This window comes from Pithys albifrons, chromosome Z, assembly GCF_047495875.1.
Source record: "Pithys albifrons albifrons isolate INPA30051 chromosome Z, PitAlb_v1, whole genome shotgun sequence".
Classification (NCBI taxonomy): domain Eukaryota; kingdom Metazoa; phylum Chordata; class Aves; order Passeriformes; family Thamnophilidae; genus Pithys; species Pithys albifrons.
This window is the reverse complement of record NC_092497.1, coordinates 71,419,121-71,440,473: the sequence shown is the minus strand read 5'-3', so window position 1 is coordinate 71,440,473 and position 21,353 is coordinate 71,419,121. Positions and strand designations below refer to the sequence as shown.

The 21,353-nt window shown below is 40.6% G+C and overlaps 1 protein-coding gene and 1 non-coding gene across 2 annotated transcripts; both read left to right on the top strand.

Moving 5' to 3' along the window:
- The first annotated feature begins 519 nt into the window (after nucleotides 1–519).
- On the top strand, nucleotides 520–20,474 carry HAUS6 (HAUS augmin like complex subunit 6). The gene is made up of 17 exons (XM_071581369.1): nucleotides 520–716; nucleotides 1,762–1,857; nucleotides 2,537–2,609; nucleotides 3,572–3,704; nucleotides 4,254–4,401; nucleotides 8,317–8,382; nucleotides 8,498–8,549; nucleotides 8,757–8,930; nucleotides 10,330–10,511; nucleotides 11,116–11,245; nucleotides 11,786–11,879; nucleotides 13,264–13,348; nucleotides 14,618–14,681; nucleotides 15,337–15,519; nucleotides 16,393–16,528; nucleotides 16,868–17,826; nucleotides 19,725–20,474. The coding sequence occupies exons 1-17, from the start codon at nucleotides 535–537 to the stop codon at nucleotides 19,740–19,742; spliced, it is 2,775 nt and encodes a 924-aa protein (XP_071437470.1). The 5' UTR covers nucleotides 520–534; the 3' UTR covers nucleotides 19,743–20,474.
- Nucleotides 14,371–14,501, top strand: LOC139685138 (small Cajal body-specific RNA 8). Its single transcript, XR_011700045.1, has one exon. It is a non-coding gene; the product is annotated as a small Cajal body-specific RNA 8 (non-coding RNA).
- Nucleotides 20,475–21,353: the final 879 nt, after the last annotated feature.

Sequence of the window (21,353 nt, the reverse complement as noted above, 5' to 3'; positions counted from 1 at the left end):
AAGTTTTCCAGGAATAAGGATAGCAGTTAGAAAAGGTAAGAGACTCTGAGAAGTGAGGGAAAATGGAGGACAAAGAAATACAGATACAGGACAAAAGAAAATTGGGAGAAAAATAAAAAAGAGGGAATCGAACATGAGGATGCTTCTGGTGCCAGTGGTTTTTTTCTCCCGTGTCGATGCCCGTCCCTGGCTGGGCGGGGGGGGCGGGGGGCGGGCTGGGCTCGCGCCCTCCGCGTGCTGCTCCGCCCCCGCGCGCTGTCGCGCGTGCTCGCCTGCAAGTCTGGTCACTGAATTGCCTTGGAATAAAAGTGTGAACCGCACAGCCCGCTTGCCCATGAGAGTTTTCCTTGTGTGCTTTGCGTTGTTGCTGTTGTTGTTCCGTGTTACAGTTTGCCGATTACACATAAAATGGGAAGGGCCTTCCGGAGGTTTGGCTGCCTTCCAGACTACATCTCCCGTGAGGCTTCGCGCCCGCCCCGCCTCGCCTCGTTTTCGGGCGCTGGGGGCGGCGCCCGGGAGGGACGTGCCGCGAGGATGGCTGCGCGCGGCGGCCGGGCCCGCGCGCGGGAACTGTTGGCGGGAAGGGGTGCAGAGTCCCGCGGGCGGGCGCGCGACGCAGCCATGGGCTCCGCCTGGGAGAAGGATCGCCTCTGGCTCTACCTCCTGGCCCTGGGTTTCGACCCAAAGGAATACCCTGTCGCCTGGGACTTGGGAAGGTCAGTGCGAGGGACCGCCGCGAGTGGGCGGGGGGCCCGCGGGCTGCTTTCAGCCGGGAGCACTCGGCTGGAGCGGGGTGAGTGGGCGCGAGTCGCCGCGGCCGCCGGGGTAGGACCCAGTGCCCCTGGTGATACGTAGCGCAGGGGTAATAGGCGCAGTGCCTCCGCGGTCCGTGTTATTTCTGTCCGAAGAAATGAAACCCAGGAATGGTTTCACACCCCTACAGTCCCGTAGGGAAGGCGAGGCGAGCGGCTCCCTAGCGCGTGTTTTGAAAACTGACCTTAAAGATAACACTCTCACCGGAGTAGCCTCACAGAATCGTAGAACGTTAAGGGATTGCAACCGACTTTCAAGGTTGCTCTCTCCCTCATGTGCAGCGGGACCTCCCCCGCTAGACCATGTTGACCAAGGCCTTACCCGCCCTGGCCTTGAACGCTGCCAGGGATGGCCCATCCACAGCCTCGCTCGGCCACCTGTCCCGGCGCCTCACCACCCACACAGTAAAGAATTTCTTTTTAATATTATACTTAGATTTCGTCTCTCTCAATATGTACCCATTACTCCCTGTCCTGTCACTGCAGTACCCGATGAAGAGTCTGGCTCCAGCCTCCCTACAGGCCCCTTTCAGATAATGGGTGGTTGCTGTTAGGTCTCCATGGAACCTTCTACAGGCCGGACAACCCAACTCTCTTTCATAGGGAAAGTGCTCCAGTCCCCTTACCAACCTTATGGCTCTTCACTTGACTTGGTCCAACAGTTTCATGTCCTTCTTATGTTGAGGGCACCAGAATTGAATGCAGTATTCCAAGTAGGAATACAAGAGCAGAGTAAAGGGAAAGAATCACCTCCTTCGACCTGCTGGCCAGACTTTTGATGCAGCCCCAGATTTCACATGTGTTAAATAGGCTGGAGGAATTATACTTGGCTAATAGAGCAATCAATGTATAATGTGTAATGCTGTAATATAACATAGTGGCTGGTAAAAATGCTGTGTTAATTTGTTGCTATAACTACTTCTGATGTGACTGTTTATTTGTGCACTAGGAATATGTTCGATAAACCAAACCACAGAGCGTTTGCTGTCATTTCCCGCTTCTTGTTTAGTAAGCTGGATAAGGACCGTGCAGAGAAAACTTTTGAGTAAGTATTTAACTTGTGAGGTTACTGCTCTGCCCTTAATTAAGAATGTTTTATGCAGTTGCTGAAGGGAAGGAAGTGGTCACTTGGGGAATACAGTGGAAGAGCATAGTCAGAATATTTGTTTTCTTTTGTTCGCTACTCTGTAATGTATTACAACCTTGGCTTAATTAAAGTTGTGTCTGATACTATCTATAAATTGACAACTTTCACATAAACTTTAATAGCTGCAAAGTAATCTACATTTCCCATTCATTTTGCTGACCAAACAGAGAGTAACATTTCCCATTTATGGATTGTTGCCATGATCTTCAACATGGCAAGAATCCCATGTATCTGAAGACGTGGCAGGAGAAAGACTAGTGATAAGAAAATAGAGTTATAACCCCTTTTTTTGTTCTTCTTCCCTTGTCCTGAGTTAGAAAGAGCTACAGACAAATCTGTCTCTGAAATACTATGTAATTAACTTATGGAAAACTCCCATAATTTAACAAACTTTTAGCTATTCTTGGTCTAAGATATATGCCCCCTCATTTTCTGGCTCCTCTAGTAGGCATTAACAAAAAATCTTTGACTTAGTCTAGTTTTTATAATGGTTGATTAGGTATCTGCATCTTTGAACATGTTTTGAAATATTTTTCTTTTTTTTTCTTTTTCTTCCTCATCCTTTTTCAATGGAAAGAACCTTTTTATATGGAAGAGGAGCCCAGCGTCAGTTTGCGAAGCAGTGCTGGAAGTGGCTAAAAGAAATTTCTGTAAGTATTATGAAGAGTGGAAGTTGATGCTGTACTGGTTTCTGTGACCTCATTATTTTTTTGAGAGAAATTTTTAAAACTAGAGTTTTAAATAAGGTTCTATTATTAAAGAATTCAGTTTTACTTTTTGTATTCTTTTACATAGTTTATCTTGGACTTCTTTGAAGAAAACATTGTGGCATTGTGGAATTTAGATGGTAGGGTCATGGATCTTAAAACTTCTGTGGCTTGCTTCTGGGTAATGGTGTTTGATTAAACTGAAGTCCAGAGAGTTCCTTAGCTCTGGGTGAGAATAACTTCCTTCAGCTTGAGAGGTGTTTGTTTAAGTTGCCTGGGAAGGTGTTTATTATTGTGAAAGCTGTTTCATGTGCATGAAAAAATTTTAATATTAGTCTTTCCATGTATACAGGAAAAAGGACTAAAATTTAAGGCAGACTTTTTAAAGAGATAAACCAAAAGTAATAGCTTCAGGTATCATTGGTTATTATATTACTTTCTTATGCTTTCTTTGTTTCATTGAGTGTTGTAGAAATCACATCTTTATAGGCTGCAAGACTTCTGTTTTTTTAGTAATATTGGACAAGGTGAAAGCCAACAATGCAGTATCTTTGAGTACTGTAAAAGTGCATTAATTAATGACTTCAGTGGAAAATATGAAAGAAAACTTGACTGTGTTTTCAAAAATAGGGATTACCATTTAGGAGGGCACTGATTTCTCACTTTTATCCAACAATAATTTCACTGAAACTGTCTTGTGTACAGAACTAGGCGTGGTGGTGGGAACATTACAAAATCTTTATTCCCTTCTGCTGACTAGAGTAAGTGTCAGCTGTGGTAGCAAAGTTGTTTCACTTTGCATCAGGCTTGCTAGCAAGTGGTCTGTAGTGTTTTGGTACGTGATAGCTCGTTTATGCTTTATTTCTTAGATTACTTCTATGTTTAAAACAATTTAACTTTTCTAGAGTAAAAGTGAAACTGTTCTTCCAAACATTGCCCCTTCCTCACTGATGTCTCCTGCTGGTGCTAAATTTGTTCACATGGTCTACCAGTTTGCAAGACATGTGATGACTGAGGATATGAAAACGTTATCTGTAGGTAAGCTGTAGTGGAACAATAAAAATGCTTTGTTTGTTGTGTTTGTAAATCTATCAGGACCTTAATGTATGACAAGAGATTTAAGTAGTTCAGAGTTGGCTTCTCAGTTCGGAGTCTCTCACAGCACTCTGTGCACTTGTGTAAAGCTACGGCTGATAGAACAATGCTGATTGTTTTGCTGTCTGTTGCTTTTATGGGTCTTGTTCCAAGGCTCTACTCCATTACCCACACAAGCAATGATTTGGTCCAAAAGTATTGGATCACTATACTATATTCTTCCTTAAACCTTCAGGAATTCTGTAGGATTGGAACTGTCTATTGTAGGCATCTTGTGTAGTTTTGATAACCTAGAGAAAATAGGGAGTGAGAGTGAGGGAAGGAGGATATATACAACAGAAAAAAAAAAGGCAAAAAAGGCAGTAAACTGAATCTATTTTAGTCCAGTAAAATAAGCCTGTTGATTTCTGATTATCTCACTTCAAAAAACTAGGTAGATTAGGAAGTTAACCATTTGCTGAAAGTGAATGATGTCATCCAAACACTGTTTAGGCACTGGTATACCTTTTGCTGAAGCTGTGAGGTGGAAACCTGAGGATATGTACATTGCAGAAGCAAGACGTAGAGTTGGATGCAATAAACTGCTGCAAGTTCTTCAGAAGCAAGATTTTGTTTTTCAAGAATATCAGAAAAAATCACAGTAAGTAATGTATTTAAAGACATGAGTCTTTTCTTAAAAGCTGACTTATGTGTGTATGTCTTTGAGGGGATTTGGAGAAGCTGTGTCAGCTTTACCCCATCAGTTTTGTTGAGGTTCTCCCATATTTCCCCCCTTTACCTCTTTTAATTGACAGTCCTACTGTTGGTAGATCTTTTGTGAAGCATAGTAGTCTAAAGAAATTAATTTGCCATTTAGGAGATGCTGTATTTTGGAAGATACGGTTACTTGCGCATTAAAACGATCAGGGAGCTCTGCATGTATAGCACTATTTACTTTCACGAAAAGCGTGCTGTTCTTTACTCTTGTTTATGGAAAACATTCCCAGCTCGAGAAGTGTGAAGAGCTGGAACTTTCTGTGCGGGTACAGAGTTATGTATCACTGCGGGATAGTTTCCATGACTGGAGCACTGTCATGAACAGTTGTGAGCTGTTCAGTGAATGGCAGAAAAGCATCAGGAGTTGCACTGTATGTAAAGGAGCAGTGACAGTGTGTGTAGCATAGATCCACACAAGAGGACTAGCATGTTTCATGGTTTTGGATCGAGATCAAAGGGTTTAGGATCCAAGGACGCCTCATGATGAATGTCAGCTGACCTTGATTCTTACAGAGGACTTCAGCTTATCCTGGTATTTGCTGGGAAAACATTTCACTGGTGCGTTAGAGATGTGGGAAATAGGAGTGCCTAGAGGATGACTTTGTAATGCAGTCACTGAGTGTTCCAAGTAGGAATAGTACTCTTTAACGCACTGCATATAACTAAGGGAAATTTCTCTGGGGATACTACAGGACTTTTACAGCCCAGACTGTAAAACTTAGATCCTAATGAAAGTGAGAAAGATGAGTGGAAAACTGATGACACAGGACATATCATTTGAGTACCACTAGCCCAGGGAATTCCTAGGAGGTATCTTGAGGAAAGCAAAAATACTCAGGAGTGGTAGGATATTTTCAGAGATCCTTGCTGAAGCTCAGTGTTAAAGGTTCAGACAAAAATGAGGAGAGCAGGGAAGTAATTTTTCTCCCTCTCAACACAAAGGTTTAAGAGTTTAAAGTGCAAAGACTGAGAACAAAAGACCAAAATTCAGTTTCATTTAAAAGGGGTTGTTCTGTAGGAGTAGAGTGTAGTTGTTTGTTCTGTCCTAGTTTTGGTTATATATATATGTATATATATACACATTTGTAGTTAACAGTTATCCTCTGTTTCTCTAAATTTTTCTGATTAAAACTCCTAAATTTCAATTCTTTGTGAGAAGCTCTTTTCTGAGTCCATATAAATATCTTAGTTTCTTCTAAACTAAGACATTTGGTTCATCAACTTAAGTGGAAAAAGAAGTAGGTGTAATAAGGAACTGACCTGATTAGGACAGTGAGCCTGTGGTAGAGCTCAGAAACCCAAAGTAGCAGGATTTGGAATATAGAGAAGGTAACTGACTCCCAGGCATGAATACAGTAGTATTTCTCGTGTGTGCAGTGATGTATCTGAGGGCCAAAGTTCACCTAAAGCTCCAAGAGCCTGGTAAGAGCCTGAAAATAGAATCTTGTGGGTATGTTATTAGGAAGTGGAAGTGTATGGAGGATTTAGGTCTGCTTCTGAATGAAATGCTAAGTTGCAAGTCACACAGGCTGAAATACCTAATGTGTACTTTGCCTCAGTGTGCATGAGTAAGGTCAGTAGCCCAGTCTCTGCAGCAATGGTGAAAGAAGCAACAAAACTGGTAGGAGAAGAGGGTAAAGCAAACGTTTCACTGCTGCCTGATGGACTGCATCCAAGGGTGCAGGAATATTTACCAGGCACTGTTCCGTAATAGCTCTTTGGAAAGACAGAAGGCTGGCTAAAGGGGTGAGCTGTTGCGGATGGGTCCAAAGGAGACCGCACACACCAATATGGTGTTCAGGCAAATCCCAACTTTATTCAAATTAGACAACATTTATAACCTGAGATAACCCCGCCCTGGGCACAACACACCTGACTCCATAGGCTAAGGTTAGAAACATGTACTTATAAGGTAAAGTCCGAGGCCCCTTCCGGGTGAGATGCTGGCCTTGTTGTTGTTTGACCTCTGAGTCCTGTGTCACGTGGTTCTTCTGGACCTACCAGAGTCAGTGGGCGGCAACAGTGAGCGCAAATGTTGATGGTGCCTCAGAGTCATAACTGGTAGCTTTTCATGAGTGGGGTTCCTTTGTGGTTGGTGCTGTACCTCCATAAGGGATATGAATGAGATGCTTGAACAGAAACCTGCCCAGACTTGCAGATGGTGCCAAACTGTGAGGAAAGGTAATACACTGCAATGAGGAGGCATTACATGGAGAAACTTTGCTGGGTTTTGAGACTTGTACAACAAAAATTATGTAAGGTTTAACAAAGACCAGTATGAGGTCTTGCTCGTGAGATGGAGTAGTCCCCAGCAGCAGCACAGACTTGTGGGTGATTGATAGGGAGTAGCTCTGAAGAGAAGAACGAGAGGGGAGAGTAGTGTGGGGCCACAGGCTGATCACGAGTCAGCAGAGTGCCCTGGTAGTCAAGAAGACAGCAGAGTACTATGCTACATGGAAAAGAGCACTGTTCAGCAGGTGGTGAGCAATTGTATTGTGCATCACTTGTTTTTCTTGTTTTATTCCTCTCTCTTCTTCACAACTCTGCTGTTGTAATATTTTACTTGATTTTAATTATTAAACTGTTCTTATCTGAGTCCAGGAGTTTTACCATTTTTCAGGTTCTCCCTATTCTGCTGGGGCTGGGGAAGTGGGGAGGAGTGAATGCCTGTGTGATATTTAGTTGCTGGCTGGGGCTAGCAATTCTAAAGCCACACCCTGGAATATTGGTTGAGTTTTGATTGCACGATTGAGGGGAGAGACGAGAGAGATGCTAGTAGAGGTATCTAATCACTTCGTAATGAGTAGAGGGTTGGAGAACCTGACACATTAGTAAAAGCTGGAGAAATTTGGTTGTTTAGCCTGAAAAAGACTATGCTCAGGGGATTTAATCATTATTTCAGTATCTAAAAAGTAGTTGTAGAGATAGTGGAGGTACTCTGTTCACAAGGATGTATGGTGACAGGACAAGCAAAAGGCTAAAGGTGCTTAGGGGAAAACTCTGTCTGAATTTAAAAAAAATCTCATGTGAGAACAATTAAAAACTGAAAAAGGTTGCCCAGAGAAATGGAGTCTCCATTCCTGGAAATATTCAAGACTTGGCTTGACAAGACCATGAGTAGCATAACCAAAGGCTCTGCTTTTAATAGAAAGCTTAACAATACAATTTCCAGAGGTCAAACTCTAATGAATGTTTGTGATTTCTATAATTCTGTATTTTCTGTGACCTTGCTTGGGAAACATTACTGCTGTTGGTTGGTTACTGTTTAAGTTATACCCTTCAAAAATGTAACTCTGTACAGAGTTTTTTTTATTCTTGGCATGCGTCAGGACTCTGAAGGTCCTTTTGAATTCAGCATGATTAGGCACCCAGCGTTTCTGAAAATGTTTTCACATGCTTACAGAGTCAATAAAAGCATTTCAGCAAAAGAACTTTGGCGGTCCAGCTGCTTGTACTCCAGTATTCTCTTCTCTGCTCTTTTGAAACTGAGAGCTTTGATAGCATTGCTGAATATATTTGGAGTTTTATGTACGTTTCTAGTAACTTCATTGTTGTCGTTGAGTATAGTAGAAACCATTCTATTGCGATAGCTTGGTTTCTTAATTTAAATATTTCTTAGTGGTTTTCTTGACTGTAGTTTATACAAAGTCATGGTAAGGAAGTTTTTTTAACTTGTTTTTTTATTTTCACATTATTCCACAACTGCCTCAGTATGCAGATTTGGAAAGAGTAAGCATGAATACTTAGTGGGCGCAAGTAGTTCTGGTAAACCTGGGGTAACTGTTAACTTTTTTCCTAGGGTTTTAATTAAAGAAATAAAAGAGACAAAGTCTGAATATGCACTCATGCAGAAACTGTCTTTGAGGTAAGTGTTTTCCCATGTAACGATATATAAATTGATTACTTGCTCAGTTTTATGAAATATGAACTGTAATTTTATTGTGGTCCACTTGAACATTTTTTTTTGCATGTGCATATAGGATGAAACAAAATGACCAAACCAGAAGTGACTATATGGAGAGTATTCTAAAGGTGAGCATTTTGTTTCTGCTTTGGCAGTGTATTGTATTTCTTCTAACATTTCTGCAACACCTGCTCTCAGATAATTGTTATTTCCACTTGTCAACCTGTGATTATGCTAACCTCTTCATCTTCCTTTATGCTACTTTGGTACTCTGTCATTATAGGTATTATGGCAAACATTTTAACATAGCGTTTTTGTCTTTCTTGCCTATTCAGGTCCGTAGTATGTGGACACTTATAATGGAAATATTTACATCTTTGAAACAGGATAAGGAAGTTGTGGATTCTGTACTTGAAGATTGTGTTCATCAGTGTATTTTAGATGGAAATAACGTTCTTTTGAGAGTTCCAGGGTTGCTGGCTCGCAGAATTGAAAGTGACAAAGATGAAGTAAGTAGTTTCTGTCCTTCTTGCTTAATTGCTAAACTGCTTTTTTTTAGTCCCCAGGAGTGCAATTAGATACCTTAAAAAATAAAACAAATACTTTGTGGATTATAAGAGATGATTGCTAAAGAATGTATAAAATAGGTAATTTGTATGCAAAAATTTATTATGATTATAATGCTGTTTTGTATTTGTCATGTTTAATCCATTAACTTTTTTGATTCACTAACTACAATGATAAGTCTGCCTGATCAGTCCTTGACTTTTTTATTGTTTAGACATTAAAACTATGTTGACTGGTTTGACTATTGCTTTAACTGTGGCTTTTGTTTCCACTGTGTAGTATATCACAGAATCATAGAATGAACTGGGTTGGAAGAGACCTCCGAGATCATCAAGTCCAACCCTTGATCCAACACCACTTTGATTACTAGATCATGGCACTGAGTGCCACATCCAGTCTAATCTTAAAAATCTCTAGGAAGAGAGAAACCACCACCTCTCTGGGCAGGCCATTCCAATGCCTAATTACTTTCTCTGTAAAGAATTTCTTTCTAATAGCCAACCGAAACCCCCCCCGTCCCAGCTTAAACCTGTGCCCTTTTGTCCTACTGCTGGTTGCCTGGGAGAAGAGACCAATCCCCACCTGGCTACAACCTCCTTTCAGGTAGTTCTAGACAGTGATGAGATCACCCCTGTGCCTCCTCTTCAGAGTAAAGAACCCCAGCTCCCTCAGCCTTTCCTCTCAGGGCTTATGCTCCAGTCCCTTCACCAGCCTTGCTCCTCTTCTCTGGACCTGCTCCAGCACCTCAATATCTTTCCTGAACTGAGGGGCCCAGAACTGAGCACAATACTCAAGGTGTGGCCTCACCAGCACTAAATACAGGGGAAGGATCACTTCCCTGGTCCTGCTGGCCACACTATTCTTGATCCAGGCCAGGATCCCATTGGCCTTCTTGGCCACCTGGGCACATGATTGCTGGATCATGTTCAGCCTCCTGTCAATCCAACCCCCACCCCCGTCCCTTTCTGCCTGGCTGCTCTCCAGCCACTCTGTCCCCAGTCTGTAGCACTACAGGGGGTTGTTGTGGCCAAAGTGTAGGACCTGGCACTTGGCCTTATTGACTTCATCCCACTGGAATCAGCCCATCTCTGCAGCTTGTCCATGGTGTAATTTAGTTATGATGTTGTTGTTGTTTGTGCTATGTCTTTTTGGACAGTGGAGTACCTCATTGGTTGAAGTTTTATTGGTTCATGTTGCTTTAATCTAGAATGCATTTTTTGGCAAAGGAAACAATGAGGAACTAACTGAATCAAAGTATATAGTGTCCCTGCTCTTACTTCAGAAGAGAGAACTTTCTGATATTGGTACTGATTTTTTTTTTCTTGCTTGCTATACTTAAAGGTTTTTACAGCAAATGTATATGAAGATGGAAAATTGAATTTCTTAGCAGTCATTCAGTTGTTAAATGAAGCCCTGAAGATGCTGAGAGATGAGCATTGTCAGTCTGAATTAAAAGAACTTCGCAAGATTGAGAACATGGTTACCTCCTGCAATAAAGCACTACAGTGTTTGAAAACAAAGAGGTAATTGTTGGCCAATTTTGTCTGGTCCCTTGTTCTTCAGTCTTAGGATCATGTCTACCTACCATGAAGACTTTTCTAGAAAAATGTTACTTGTAGCAAAAACAAGTTGGTTCAGTCATTTTCTTTTGCCTCTGAAAAATTAATGTTTGTCTTGATTGTTTATGTAAGTTTTAATTGAGACTCCTCTCTGAGTAACTTCAGCTTTATGCCTTTGCTTCATCAATATTTTAGGCTTTCTTCCTGGGACCTTATTTGTTAGCCAATCTGATTTTTACTTTTTTTTCTTCTTGTTACATTAATAAGTTCTGAGATTTTAAAAACTTTTCTCTGAACCCAGCTCAGGGAAGTTTAAAGAGTGTATCTCATTTGTGTATGTATTTGAGTGTAGGTCTTCTAATTCTGCTGTAAGAAACATAAGGATACCTAGCAGCCACTTTGTTGGTTGTGAATTTCAGTTAGTTCTTAATATTTGCACAAATGCACGAGTAAGTTGGTGTGTATCAAAGGTTTTGTAGGATAAGGGGAACACATAATACTGTTCATCTTTATGCAGAATTGTTATGTTAACAGATGTGTTACCATTTCCCATGTTTATATGTTACAGGCTAGAAAGAGAGCAACAGCATTGTGTGTCAGTGTGTGAATCTATTTCTAGGAAAGAGGAAGACTGGGAAACAAAATGGGAAACATTTCTTGGCCAACATCCTTTAAATTTAATTTTAAAAGAGAATCTAGTAAGTAGCGTTCAATTTATCTGATGCTGGGGAAAAGAAAGGCTGAAGGTGAGAGAAGATGTAGATCTACACTTAAACTTGATACGTACAGTTGGGGGAAGCACATACTGAAGTGTAACTGATTATGCTTTATGAAGACTTTCCTAAAGAGAATACATTTGAATTTGCAATTGATGTCTTCACTTGAGAAGGGGAATGGAATCATTTTGTTAAGATACTAGATCAGCGTAAAAGTGAGCTGATTGGTTTGGGCTTTGTCTCTGCTCATCACCATGTGGAAGTTGAGCATCTGTGCCCTATCAGTCTGAGTTCTGTATTTTCCGTTTTAGAGTAGTGTGCTCAATGAATGAAGAGTAATTTCTGTTGTGACACATTGACACAGTTTATACCCTTGCATAGCTACCCAGCAGACAGAGAAGCTTCATGTTGAGGCTGACAGCTGGTTTGCAGAAAAGCTGTTGTAAATAACTGTCTGCTAATTGCTGTTGATAGGCAGATTTTTTCAGCCTCCTTGTATAACTTCTTTCTTCCTTTTGAAAGGACCTTTGGAGTGGCAAAGCTGTTGTACTATCTCCTTGTCCTCCAGAAGAAGGTGAAAACAGTGACCTTCATCAATCTGCAGCATCAGTTTCAGGTGGGTGACCAGGGTAACTGTCTTTCCCTTCTGCACCACCACTCTTGTTAAAAGTTTCTGGGAGTCAAAAGGGTTCCCTGCCTGTGTTTGCATGTAGTCTTTAATAGTCTGTGGTAGTCTGGTTCTGAATGAATTTGTCACAATTGCCTACATTTTTCAACCTTGTTGTATCTAGGAGATCCTCTGAAGCTTGGCGACAACTTAGTGCTGAGCTGTTTGATTATTATTTTACTGGGTAATGGTTATTGACTAAGTGCTTACTGTCTCTAGTATAGAGTTGTAAGTTAGAAGCTACAAAGTGAGGGGTTAGACTGCTTGAATGTAGTTTGCAGTCTCTTTTAGGAAAAACAGTGTGGCAGAGATGTATTGGAATTTTAAGGTGCAAAACAAGAGCGAAAAGCTCCTTTTGGTTAAAAAAGTGGAAGTGCGCTGCTCCAGCAGTCTTAAGGGTATGTGGGTACAAGGCTAGAAGCTTCAAAGGAAAGGCCACAGAATTGCAAATGGAATGTAGTTTGCCTTAAAAATTTTAAAGATTGTACAATGGTACTGTGAGATGGTAATACCCGAAAGCTTGAGACTGATGTCTGTGACATTCTCTCTACTCTGTAGTTAAGATACTTTATTGGAGAGTCCAGAGCCACTAAAAAAACTAACCTTCTGCCTATTAATATAGTAAGCTCTAAAAATAAAACCTTCCCAACTACCTTAAGTGAGCTGGGATTTTGGATATGCTGTTGAGGTGAATGCAACAGGAAATGCCGCTTGTCTTTGCAGAAGCTGAAATTTAGGGTTACTAGAGAACTACTAAGGTTAAACTTCATTAAAGATGTGCCAAAGTTAGGATTTATTGTTCTAGAGAGTCCTCAGGTGAGGTATGTGTACCTCTGATAATATGCAAAACATTTACTTATAGTATGCTTTGTCTTGCTTGGAATGAGGCAACAAAAGGGATGAGTATATGCACAGAGATACTTATTGCTTAATGCAGTTGGTGTAAACATAAGTGGAATTGTGCTTGGTGGAATTGATGTGCCACACAACTGATGCATTTGTGGAAAGGTGGGGATAATGATGATGTTGCTGGTATTGTAGTTTGGAGGAAGGTGGAATGTGTGACTGGAATGTGCAGGGCAGCAGATAGAGTACCATGTTTCTCAAACGTGTTCAGGAACAACACTGAAAGGTGCTGGCTGCTAGTGGCATCTGTGGCTACAGGTGGCACCTGAGTAAAAGGATTGATAACATTGTGCTACTTACGTATAAATTTGTTTTTCTTGTAGAGTTTGTAATGTCCGTTCTGTGAGTAGCCTGCAGAAGTGGTCTGAGTCAGTCATGTCACCTGGAAAGCCTGAGCAATAATAAAACTTTCTACTTGCTTTTCTAGATGGAAGTGACTCTCTTCATAAAGAATGTTATGAGAAAGATGAGGGAGCTTTTGCACCTGTGATGTCATCAGCATCACCAAAATGGTATGCTAAATGAGAAAATGATAAAACAGTGAAAAAAACAGAAATTACTTGTTGGACTTGAATATTTTGCATCTCTTGAACCTTAGCGTACCTTTCAGTAGCCCACTTCTTACATGTCACCACAGCTAATTTAGCAAGATAGGCCTGAAGTAGCTACTGCTTTTTCTGACTGGTGACTGATTAACTGTTTGCTGCTGAATAGGATGTGTAGCAGACAAGATGCAAAATTTTTATCTCACGTTTTAACTACATTGCTCTAAGCTTTAAGAGGTTGTTGAAGAGAACCGAAAATTCTGTTTCTCAGGTTAAACCTTCTCAACAAGACTTTTTTCGTGACTCTTTTTGAGAATTACAAACATGTTGTTCTGTAACTACTCTTACTACAGTATCAGCAAAGGATAGAACATAAGACAAGGATAATTCTAAAGTTTTTTTGCCCATTTGTCATTGCTGAATCCAGGAATATTGCATGACCTTTTGAATAATGCTGTATTTCATAATATTAATCATACAGATACTTCAAAGTCTGTCCTTTATTGCACATAAAATTCTTAGAGATCAGTAGAAGTAGTTGCATATAAGTCTCAGAGGTTGTCCAAGTAGTTAACAATTAAATCCTGGATTTCTTTCGGTGACTTCATACAGCATGGATTTTTGTCCTCTTCTGATTCTACGGACAGGTAACAGCACATACTAATATTTTAAGGTGTGCTTTTCCTAACAACTGAGGACTGCATTTTTGAGAGCTATGCAATTAGCACTAAACTCACCAGAAGTGATAAGGTAGACATTCTTGGGAGCCAGGACATTGTTGAATATCAACAAATGTGTATAGGAACAGACCTGTGCGTGCCAGCATTCATTCAGACAAAGACTATCTAGAGAAAGAATGGTGTTAAGTCTGCAGAAAACTTTTCGGTTATCTTTGATTGCAGAATACAGAAAACTTGTTTGTGAAAGTATTGAAAATCCCTTCTTTTTCTGTGTAATAATCAAGGGCAGTTTATTGATTTTTTTAGTTTTGGGAGACTGATACACAACTAGGGCTAAATCTGCCCTAATTGTCACATTGTTCTCCCTATAGTAAGATTGCTTTCTGATGACCGGGACGAATTGAGGGAAATCGTAACGGACAGATACGGAGCATACAATATATAACAGCCCTTTAAGATTTACATTCCACTTGTTTGTCTCTAAAATTGTTGGTGTGGGGTTTTTTTGGGTTTTTTTTGGTTTTTGTTTTTAAACTCTCTTTCTCTCTCCTTCAAGGGTCTCATCAGTGCCTTCGGACTTGTCAGAAGTATCTGAAAACAGAGACCTGTTAATAGAAAATGTAAATTTCTACCTGTCAAATAAGTTAAAATTGGGATGTGTGTTTTTTACCTTGATTGAAGTCTACACTTTGTGGCAGAGGGTTGCAGGATTTTGGTTTGTTTTCTGGGTGGTTTTTTTGTTTGTTTCTGTCAGTTGTTTTGGCTGTTTGTTTGGATTTTCTTGTGCATTTGTTTTGGTTTTAGCAGTATTTTTATATATCTGAGTCAGTCCTGTAAAATTGTAATAGGACAGGAGGAAGTAGGTGCACTTGTACCAAACTTCCATGTGACATATAGTGTGTGGCTGATTCCCTGCTTGCTGCAATAGTGCTTTTGGTTCGAACAGTGGTCAGACTTTGTTTCTTTGTGTATGAATTTGAGAGTTCAAATGTAGTGTAAAAGCAACTTCCACAATTGTTCACTGTACTGTGTTGGAGGTAGCTGCAAGTGAGTTGCAGATCATCTGTATTGTATGTCACAACCTGTCCTAGTCACCATTCATGTCCTACTTTGAATACAAGTGTAAAAATATTTTGTCTTTAGTTAGAATTCAAGACTGAAATATTGTTATTGATTAAACACTAGGGCGCTTACTATTTGAAATTTGTACAGCAATTTGTTCATGCTAATATTCTTGAGTTTACAACTGTTAATAATTCTTGTGTCTTCCTCTAGAACTTGCATGTGGAAACTTGTGAGGGAAATAAACAAACTGTGCCTCCAAAAATCTCTAAAAAGGGAAAGGAAGAGTTCCCCGTTTCAGAGATGCGAGAGAGAGCAGATGATGTTATCCTGACAGGGTTTCCTGTGAAAGAAGAAGACCTTCTTGAGAAAGCCAGAGATGAACTGGCAGAAGAGGTTAGAAAGTAATCTGTTTGTTTGTTTTTAAGTAAATGTTCATTAAGTTCAGAGAAAAAAAACACTAATTACATCATGTCTCTTGTAGTCCACATACATAAAAAGTTACTATTTTCTGCTAGATAGTAATCAGTGTCACAGATTTTTAGAGGGGACTGCCCACTTAAGTCCACCCTGAAAACATGGAGTTTATGCAGGTGTCATAAATCATGATAAAGTGAATAGCATGTTCAGTAGAATCATGTTACAATCTTTATTACCTCTCATACTTCAATCTGTGAAGTACATTGCATAAATTCAGAAATAAAAAGAACAATTGAATTCTTAAGTTCTGCAAATTCTAAATATTTAAGAGAGACTAGGGAAATTTTAAGCAGGAATTTAAGTACTACTTCTTTTAGGTATTTTATTTAAGATTTGACTGAGGAATTCCTTCTCAAGAGTCACTGTAAAATGTGCCACAACTTGATTTGGAAAGTAAATTGCGTTTTTCACTAAAGATTTTCACTACTTATTTTTCATCTGCTAAAATGTTTTATGTTTGTAAATACAGCTCTAGTCTTCATGATTATGCAGTTCTTGACTAGTGTCTTAAATATATTCCATCTGAGCAAATTTTCTTATTTGAAAGATGGATTCATAGATGATGAGAGAACTTAGAACTGAATTTTGATTTCAGTCCCCTCTCTTGATTTTGTTTGTGTAGGACACTGTGGTCATTGTAAACCTAAGCAGTAAGTAACAGAAAAGTCAGGATATTCCAAATTCTCCAAATGGTTTAAAGAATGGGATTTATTTTGAACCATAACTTACACAAATAGAGAGGTTGTAATTCTACTTTCTCAGAATTTGCCCTTCTCTAACATCCTACAGGTTGCAAAAGCAGTAGTGTCTGAATTGCCTGACTGTGGTGAAGAAAAAGGAATGACATTTGATGATCTCATTAGCTCACTGTGTTTTAACCCATTTATGACAAGGAGAGAAATTCCCCGAACTCCAGCAAATCAGCGTAAGTTTGAAACTCTGTTTTTAGAATGTTTGTTGATTAGAATTGTGATTAGTTCATTGACATGTAAGAGGATTATTTCAGTAAAGCTACAAGTTACCTGAATGGCTCACTCTGTAACACAGCATAGTAGGCCAGAATGTAAATGCTGTGAATTGATTCAAGAGATATTTTTTTCCTGTGTAGAATCCTCTTGGTGTTGAGAAAATGTAAACATTGACAATATAAAGCAGCTATACATCTTCCTTCTTGGATTGCTTATGTCACTGAAGGAACAGAAGAAAAACAGATTGATCGAGAGAATGAAAGTGTTAAAATTTTACCTTTGTTTGTTCCATTTAGTTACTGAAACTAGAAGCTCACGGAGAAAAGCTGTCGAGACTGAGGACTCATCAAACATAGAGCTGTTCTCGACTGAAGTGGCAATACAAGAAGTTCCAATGGATGCTAGACCCATTATTCATAAGACAATAAACTCTAACTTCATGTACTCTGTCCCTGCATCTCCTGTATCTGACTCTGACCCTGCCTTGTCAGAAAAGAATTCCCAGTTAAGTTCTGTGGAATCTAGTCCTGAAGAGCAGGTGAGAAAAAGTCATGTATTTGAATCTTCAGATTCAAAAACATCTGAAATACTAGAGACTGAGAGAAGTGAAGCACAGGAACTAGACTGTACTGCTTTGAGTGGAAGTTCTGTAGAAGAGCTAAAGCAGGCTTTGCAAAATGTAGAGAAGAGCATGAATATTCCAGATATTTCTTTGGAAGGCAGTAGTAGAACAAATGTACTATCTCCAGAGCACTGTCGGCATTCTACAATGGATGGTATGCTGCACTTGAATTGGTCTTCGTTGTTAAGTTCTTTCGATTCTGAAAGCATGTGGATATGGAACGAGACACTTCCAGAATATGATAGCATGGAACTCAGCCAATCTGGAAACACTGAGTCTGATTTTAGTATAACAGACAGTGCAAATGTAACAGGTGATTCAGAAAATAATAGCAATATTGAAAAATCAGACCTACATCGACAACTGTCCCTGTCCAACTCACAAAAAGCTCTAAAAAAGACTGCATCTGAAAGTGAAGAGCTGCATCAAACACACAATGGAGGTGAATCTGAAAGCTGTAGATCAGACCTAAGTCCTGCAGCAGAAGGGGAGAGAAATACATTTTGCAGTCCTGTAGTCTTCACCTTGGATGAAGAATTTACCAAGGCACCATTGTCAGAAATTCATGAAAGACAATACTCCCTGTCATCTTTGCTGATACCTTCTGAACAACTGCAGGAAATGGCATCAATGGTATGTGAAATCTCATTAGACCTAATATGTGAATTGAATGGTTAGTCGCGTCCATGTTATCAACAAGATTTTGTCCATTCTGTCTACTCTGTGAATAACCACCTCTGGATAGTTGAACCAGGCTGTGGAAGTGGAGGGAGACAGGTATTTCTGTGCTTATTTCTCATGGAAGATGAGACATAAAGGCAAAGAAAAAATGCTTCCTTTAATTCTGTCAATATCTTGCAAGTGTGAGGAAAATGCTCATCTGACTTTATGTAGTAATCTGCAGCAATCTTAAAAAAAAGCTCTAGGATGCATTAGCAATGGGGTAATCTAAAGTTAAAAGATTTGAGAATGCACAAAATTAGTTGGAAGTTGTGTGTTTACTCTGAACAAATTTGGCTACTTAGAAATGTGTCGTAGGTTATTAGAAGTTTTGTGAGTTCAGTAAGATTTTAGTTTTCTGAATTATGCTGCATTCCAGCCTGCCTATGCCCTTATCCTATTTCCAACAGAAGTGTCAAGTCTCCTTAACCAGCAGTGCAGTGTTCAGATACATGTGAGGTCAGTTTTTTAAGTGCATCAATAAAAATGAACTAGTAATATTATACAGAAGGCTTTCATGAAAACAGATGGTATGTAAGGATGCGATAAGGAAGGTCAAGGCCCCCTTGGAACTGAGTCTGGCAAGGGCTGTCAAGGGGAACAAATACCTCAGCAGCAGAAGGAAGGTTGAGGAAAATATAGGGCCAATGCTGAATCAGGTGGGTAACCTAGTTATGGAAGACACAGAGAAGGTAGAATTAATGAACTCCTTCTTTGCCTGTCTTTGCTGCAGAAGCCAGCCCTCAGTAAACCCAGATGCTGGAGGTAAGAGAGGAAGTCTGGAGAAGGGAAAACTTCTCCGTGGTTGTAGAGGGTTAAATTAGAGATTGGTACCTGTACCTGGGGAGGATTAACCCCAAGTACCAATACAGGCTGGGGCTGACCTACCAGAGAGCAGTTCTGCAGAGAGGAATGTGGGAATCTTGGCAAATGACAAGTTGACCATGAGACAGCAGTGTGCCCTTGCAGCCAGAAGGGGCAATGATATCCTGAGGTTCATGTGGAAGAGTGTGGCCAGCAGGGTGAGGGAGGGGATTCTCCCTCCCTACTCAGCTCTAGTGGGGCCACATCTGGAGTGCTGTGTCCAGTTCTGGGCTCCTCAACACCAGAGAGACAAGGAGGTACTGGAGAAGATCTAGTGGAGGACCACAAAGAGAATCAGGGGTCTAGAGCATCTCCCTTAGGAGGAGAGACTGCAGGAGCTGAGCCTATTTAGTCTAGAGAAGACAGAGGGGAATCCCATTAGTGCATATGAATATCTCAAAGGCAGGTGTCAAGAGGATGACACCAGACTGTTTTTCAGTGGTGTCCAGTGACAGGAAGAGGAGCAGTGTCAACAGACAAAAACACAGTAACATGAGGAAAAACTTCACACTGAGGGTGCTAGAGCACTGGAACAGGCTGCCTATGGAGGTTGTGGAGTCAAGTCTCTGGAGACATTCAAAACCCACCTGGAGGTATTCCTCTGTCACTGCTCTACGTGATTCTGCCTTGGCAGTAATGTTGAACTGGATAATCTCCAGAGGTCCCTTCCAACCCCAACAATTGTGCAATGCTGTGTTTTAATGGAGTATTAGAAATTTAAGACAAGCTAGTTTCAAGGAGTAGTGAGATTTATACTTTGTCCAAAGGCTTGCTGCAATTTAGCTTTAACTTAAAATTATGGCTGTATTGATAGCAACTGGTTCATAGCAACCAGAATTAGAGTACTGCTTCAAATATGTCTTTAATATCAAGAACACTTCCAGAGTGGTATTTCTGTCTAATAATGAAATATTGTAGAGTGCAAACCAATATGCTTTGTTTTTCAGAGAAGAAAAGTTGAATGAGAACCTGGGCACAAGGAACCATCATCTGGATAGGATTTGTAAAGCAGAAGCATAACAACAGTGGTGCAATTGTGGTTCACTTGGGCATGTAGTATCTTCTCTAAGCACTACCTGGATGGGGAGGTTGCACTACTTTTGTTTGTGTGGAGACTATTCCATCCTCTTTGTTTAAGAGTGTCAGTTACCTTCTCTGGTTCTCCTAATTTCCTGTTGTCTGTAGTGGCATTCTGTATACACCTGTCTTTTTACAGAACTGTCTTTTCTATTTTAAGCATATTTAAAAAAAAAGATGTTAAGTGGCGGAGTCCTAGAAAATGGAAAACTGAAATCTCAAATGAGAAACAGTGAAATCTGTGGTGTTTCTGTCTTTCTCCAAGTCCACACCCCATAGCCCGTAGGCTCCCAAAACCAACTAATTCAAATTTAACTTGGTGCTCTACATTCCATTGCATTCATCTCTCTTCCTCAAACTTCTCTTCTATATTGCCATCAGTTCTACCTGTTGATTAGAGGCTCTTTTTCTAAACTGTCACTGAAGTGTGAATTTCTTAAGATGTATTACTGAATAAAATAAAGGCTTTACACTGAAGTTATAAAAATTGGCAACTGTTGGTAATGTTAATCGAATTTTATTTTAACAACTGACATACATTTGTTACACTGTGATATGAATAACTGATCATAGAGCCTGTGACGAGGTGAGAAGTAAAAGCTGAGGTTACAGCACAGGTAAACTTCTTACTGTCTAAATACTAACCCGTAACCTGATAGGTTTCGTGTTTTGAAGAATTCCTAAATACAGTTGTTTTCCAATATGTTTGTCTTCTTTCTTCCCAAACAGTTGCATTAGGGCTTAAGAACAGTCTCTGCCTGTATTTGACATCTTCCTTACAGAGCAAATGTTGACAAGCTTGACGAAAAGACATGGGCTGATTCCAATGGGATGAAGTTCAACAAGGCCAAGTGCCGGGTCCTGCACTTTGGCCACAACAACCCCCTGCAGCGCTACAGGCTGGGCACAGAGTGGCTGCAGAGCAGCCAGGCAGAAAAGGACCTTGGAGTACTAATTGACAGGAAGCTCAACATGAGTCAACAGTGTGCCCAGGTGGCCAAGAAGGCCAATGGGATCCTGTCCTGTATCAAAAATAGCGTGGCCAGCAGGACCAGGGAAGTGATCCTTCCCCTGTACTCTGCATTGGTGAGGCCACACCTTGAGTACTGTGTTCAGTTCTGGGCCCCTCAGTTCAGAAAGGATATTGAGATGCTGGAGCGGGTCCAGAGAAGAGCAACAAGGCTGGTGAAGGGACTGGAGCACAAGTCCTATGGGGAGAGGCTGAGGGAGCTGGGGTTGTTTAGCCTGGAGAAGAGGAGGCTCAGAGGTGACCTCATCACTGTCTGTAACTACCTGAAGGGAAGTTATAGCCAGGTGGGGGCTGGTCTCTTCTCCCAGGCACTCAGCAATAGAACAAGGGGGCATGGGCTTAAGCTCTGCCAGGGGAAATTTAAGTTGGATATCAGAAAAAAATTTTTTACAGAGAGAGTAATCAGGCATTGGAATGGGCTGCCCGGAGAGGTGGTGGATTCACCATCCCTAGAGATCTTTAAATGCAG

Bases quoted from the DNA above. Each gene is read 5' to 3' on its own strand.
- HAUS6 (XM_071581369.1), top strand. From the start codon at position 535: ATGGCTGCGCGCGGCGGCCGGGCCCGCGCGCGGGAACTGTTGGCGGGA. The intron at 8,931-10,329 runs GTAAGTAGTTTC...CTATACTTAAAG, and splicing joins TTGAAAGTGACAAAGATGAA to GTTTTTACAGCAAATGTATA. The intron at 16,529-16,867 runs GTAAGTTTGAAA...TGTTCCATTTAG, and splicing joins CCGAACTCCAGCAAATCAGC to TTACTGAAACTAGAAGCTCA.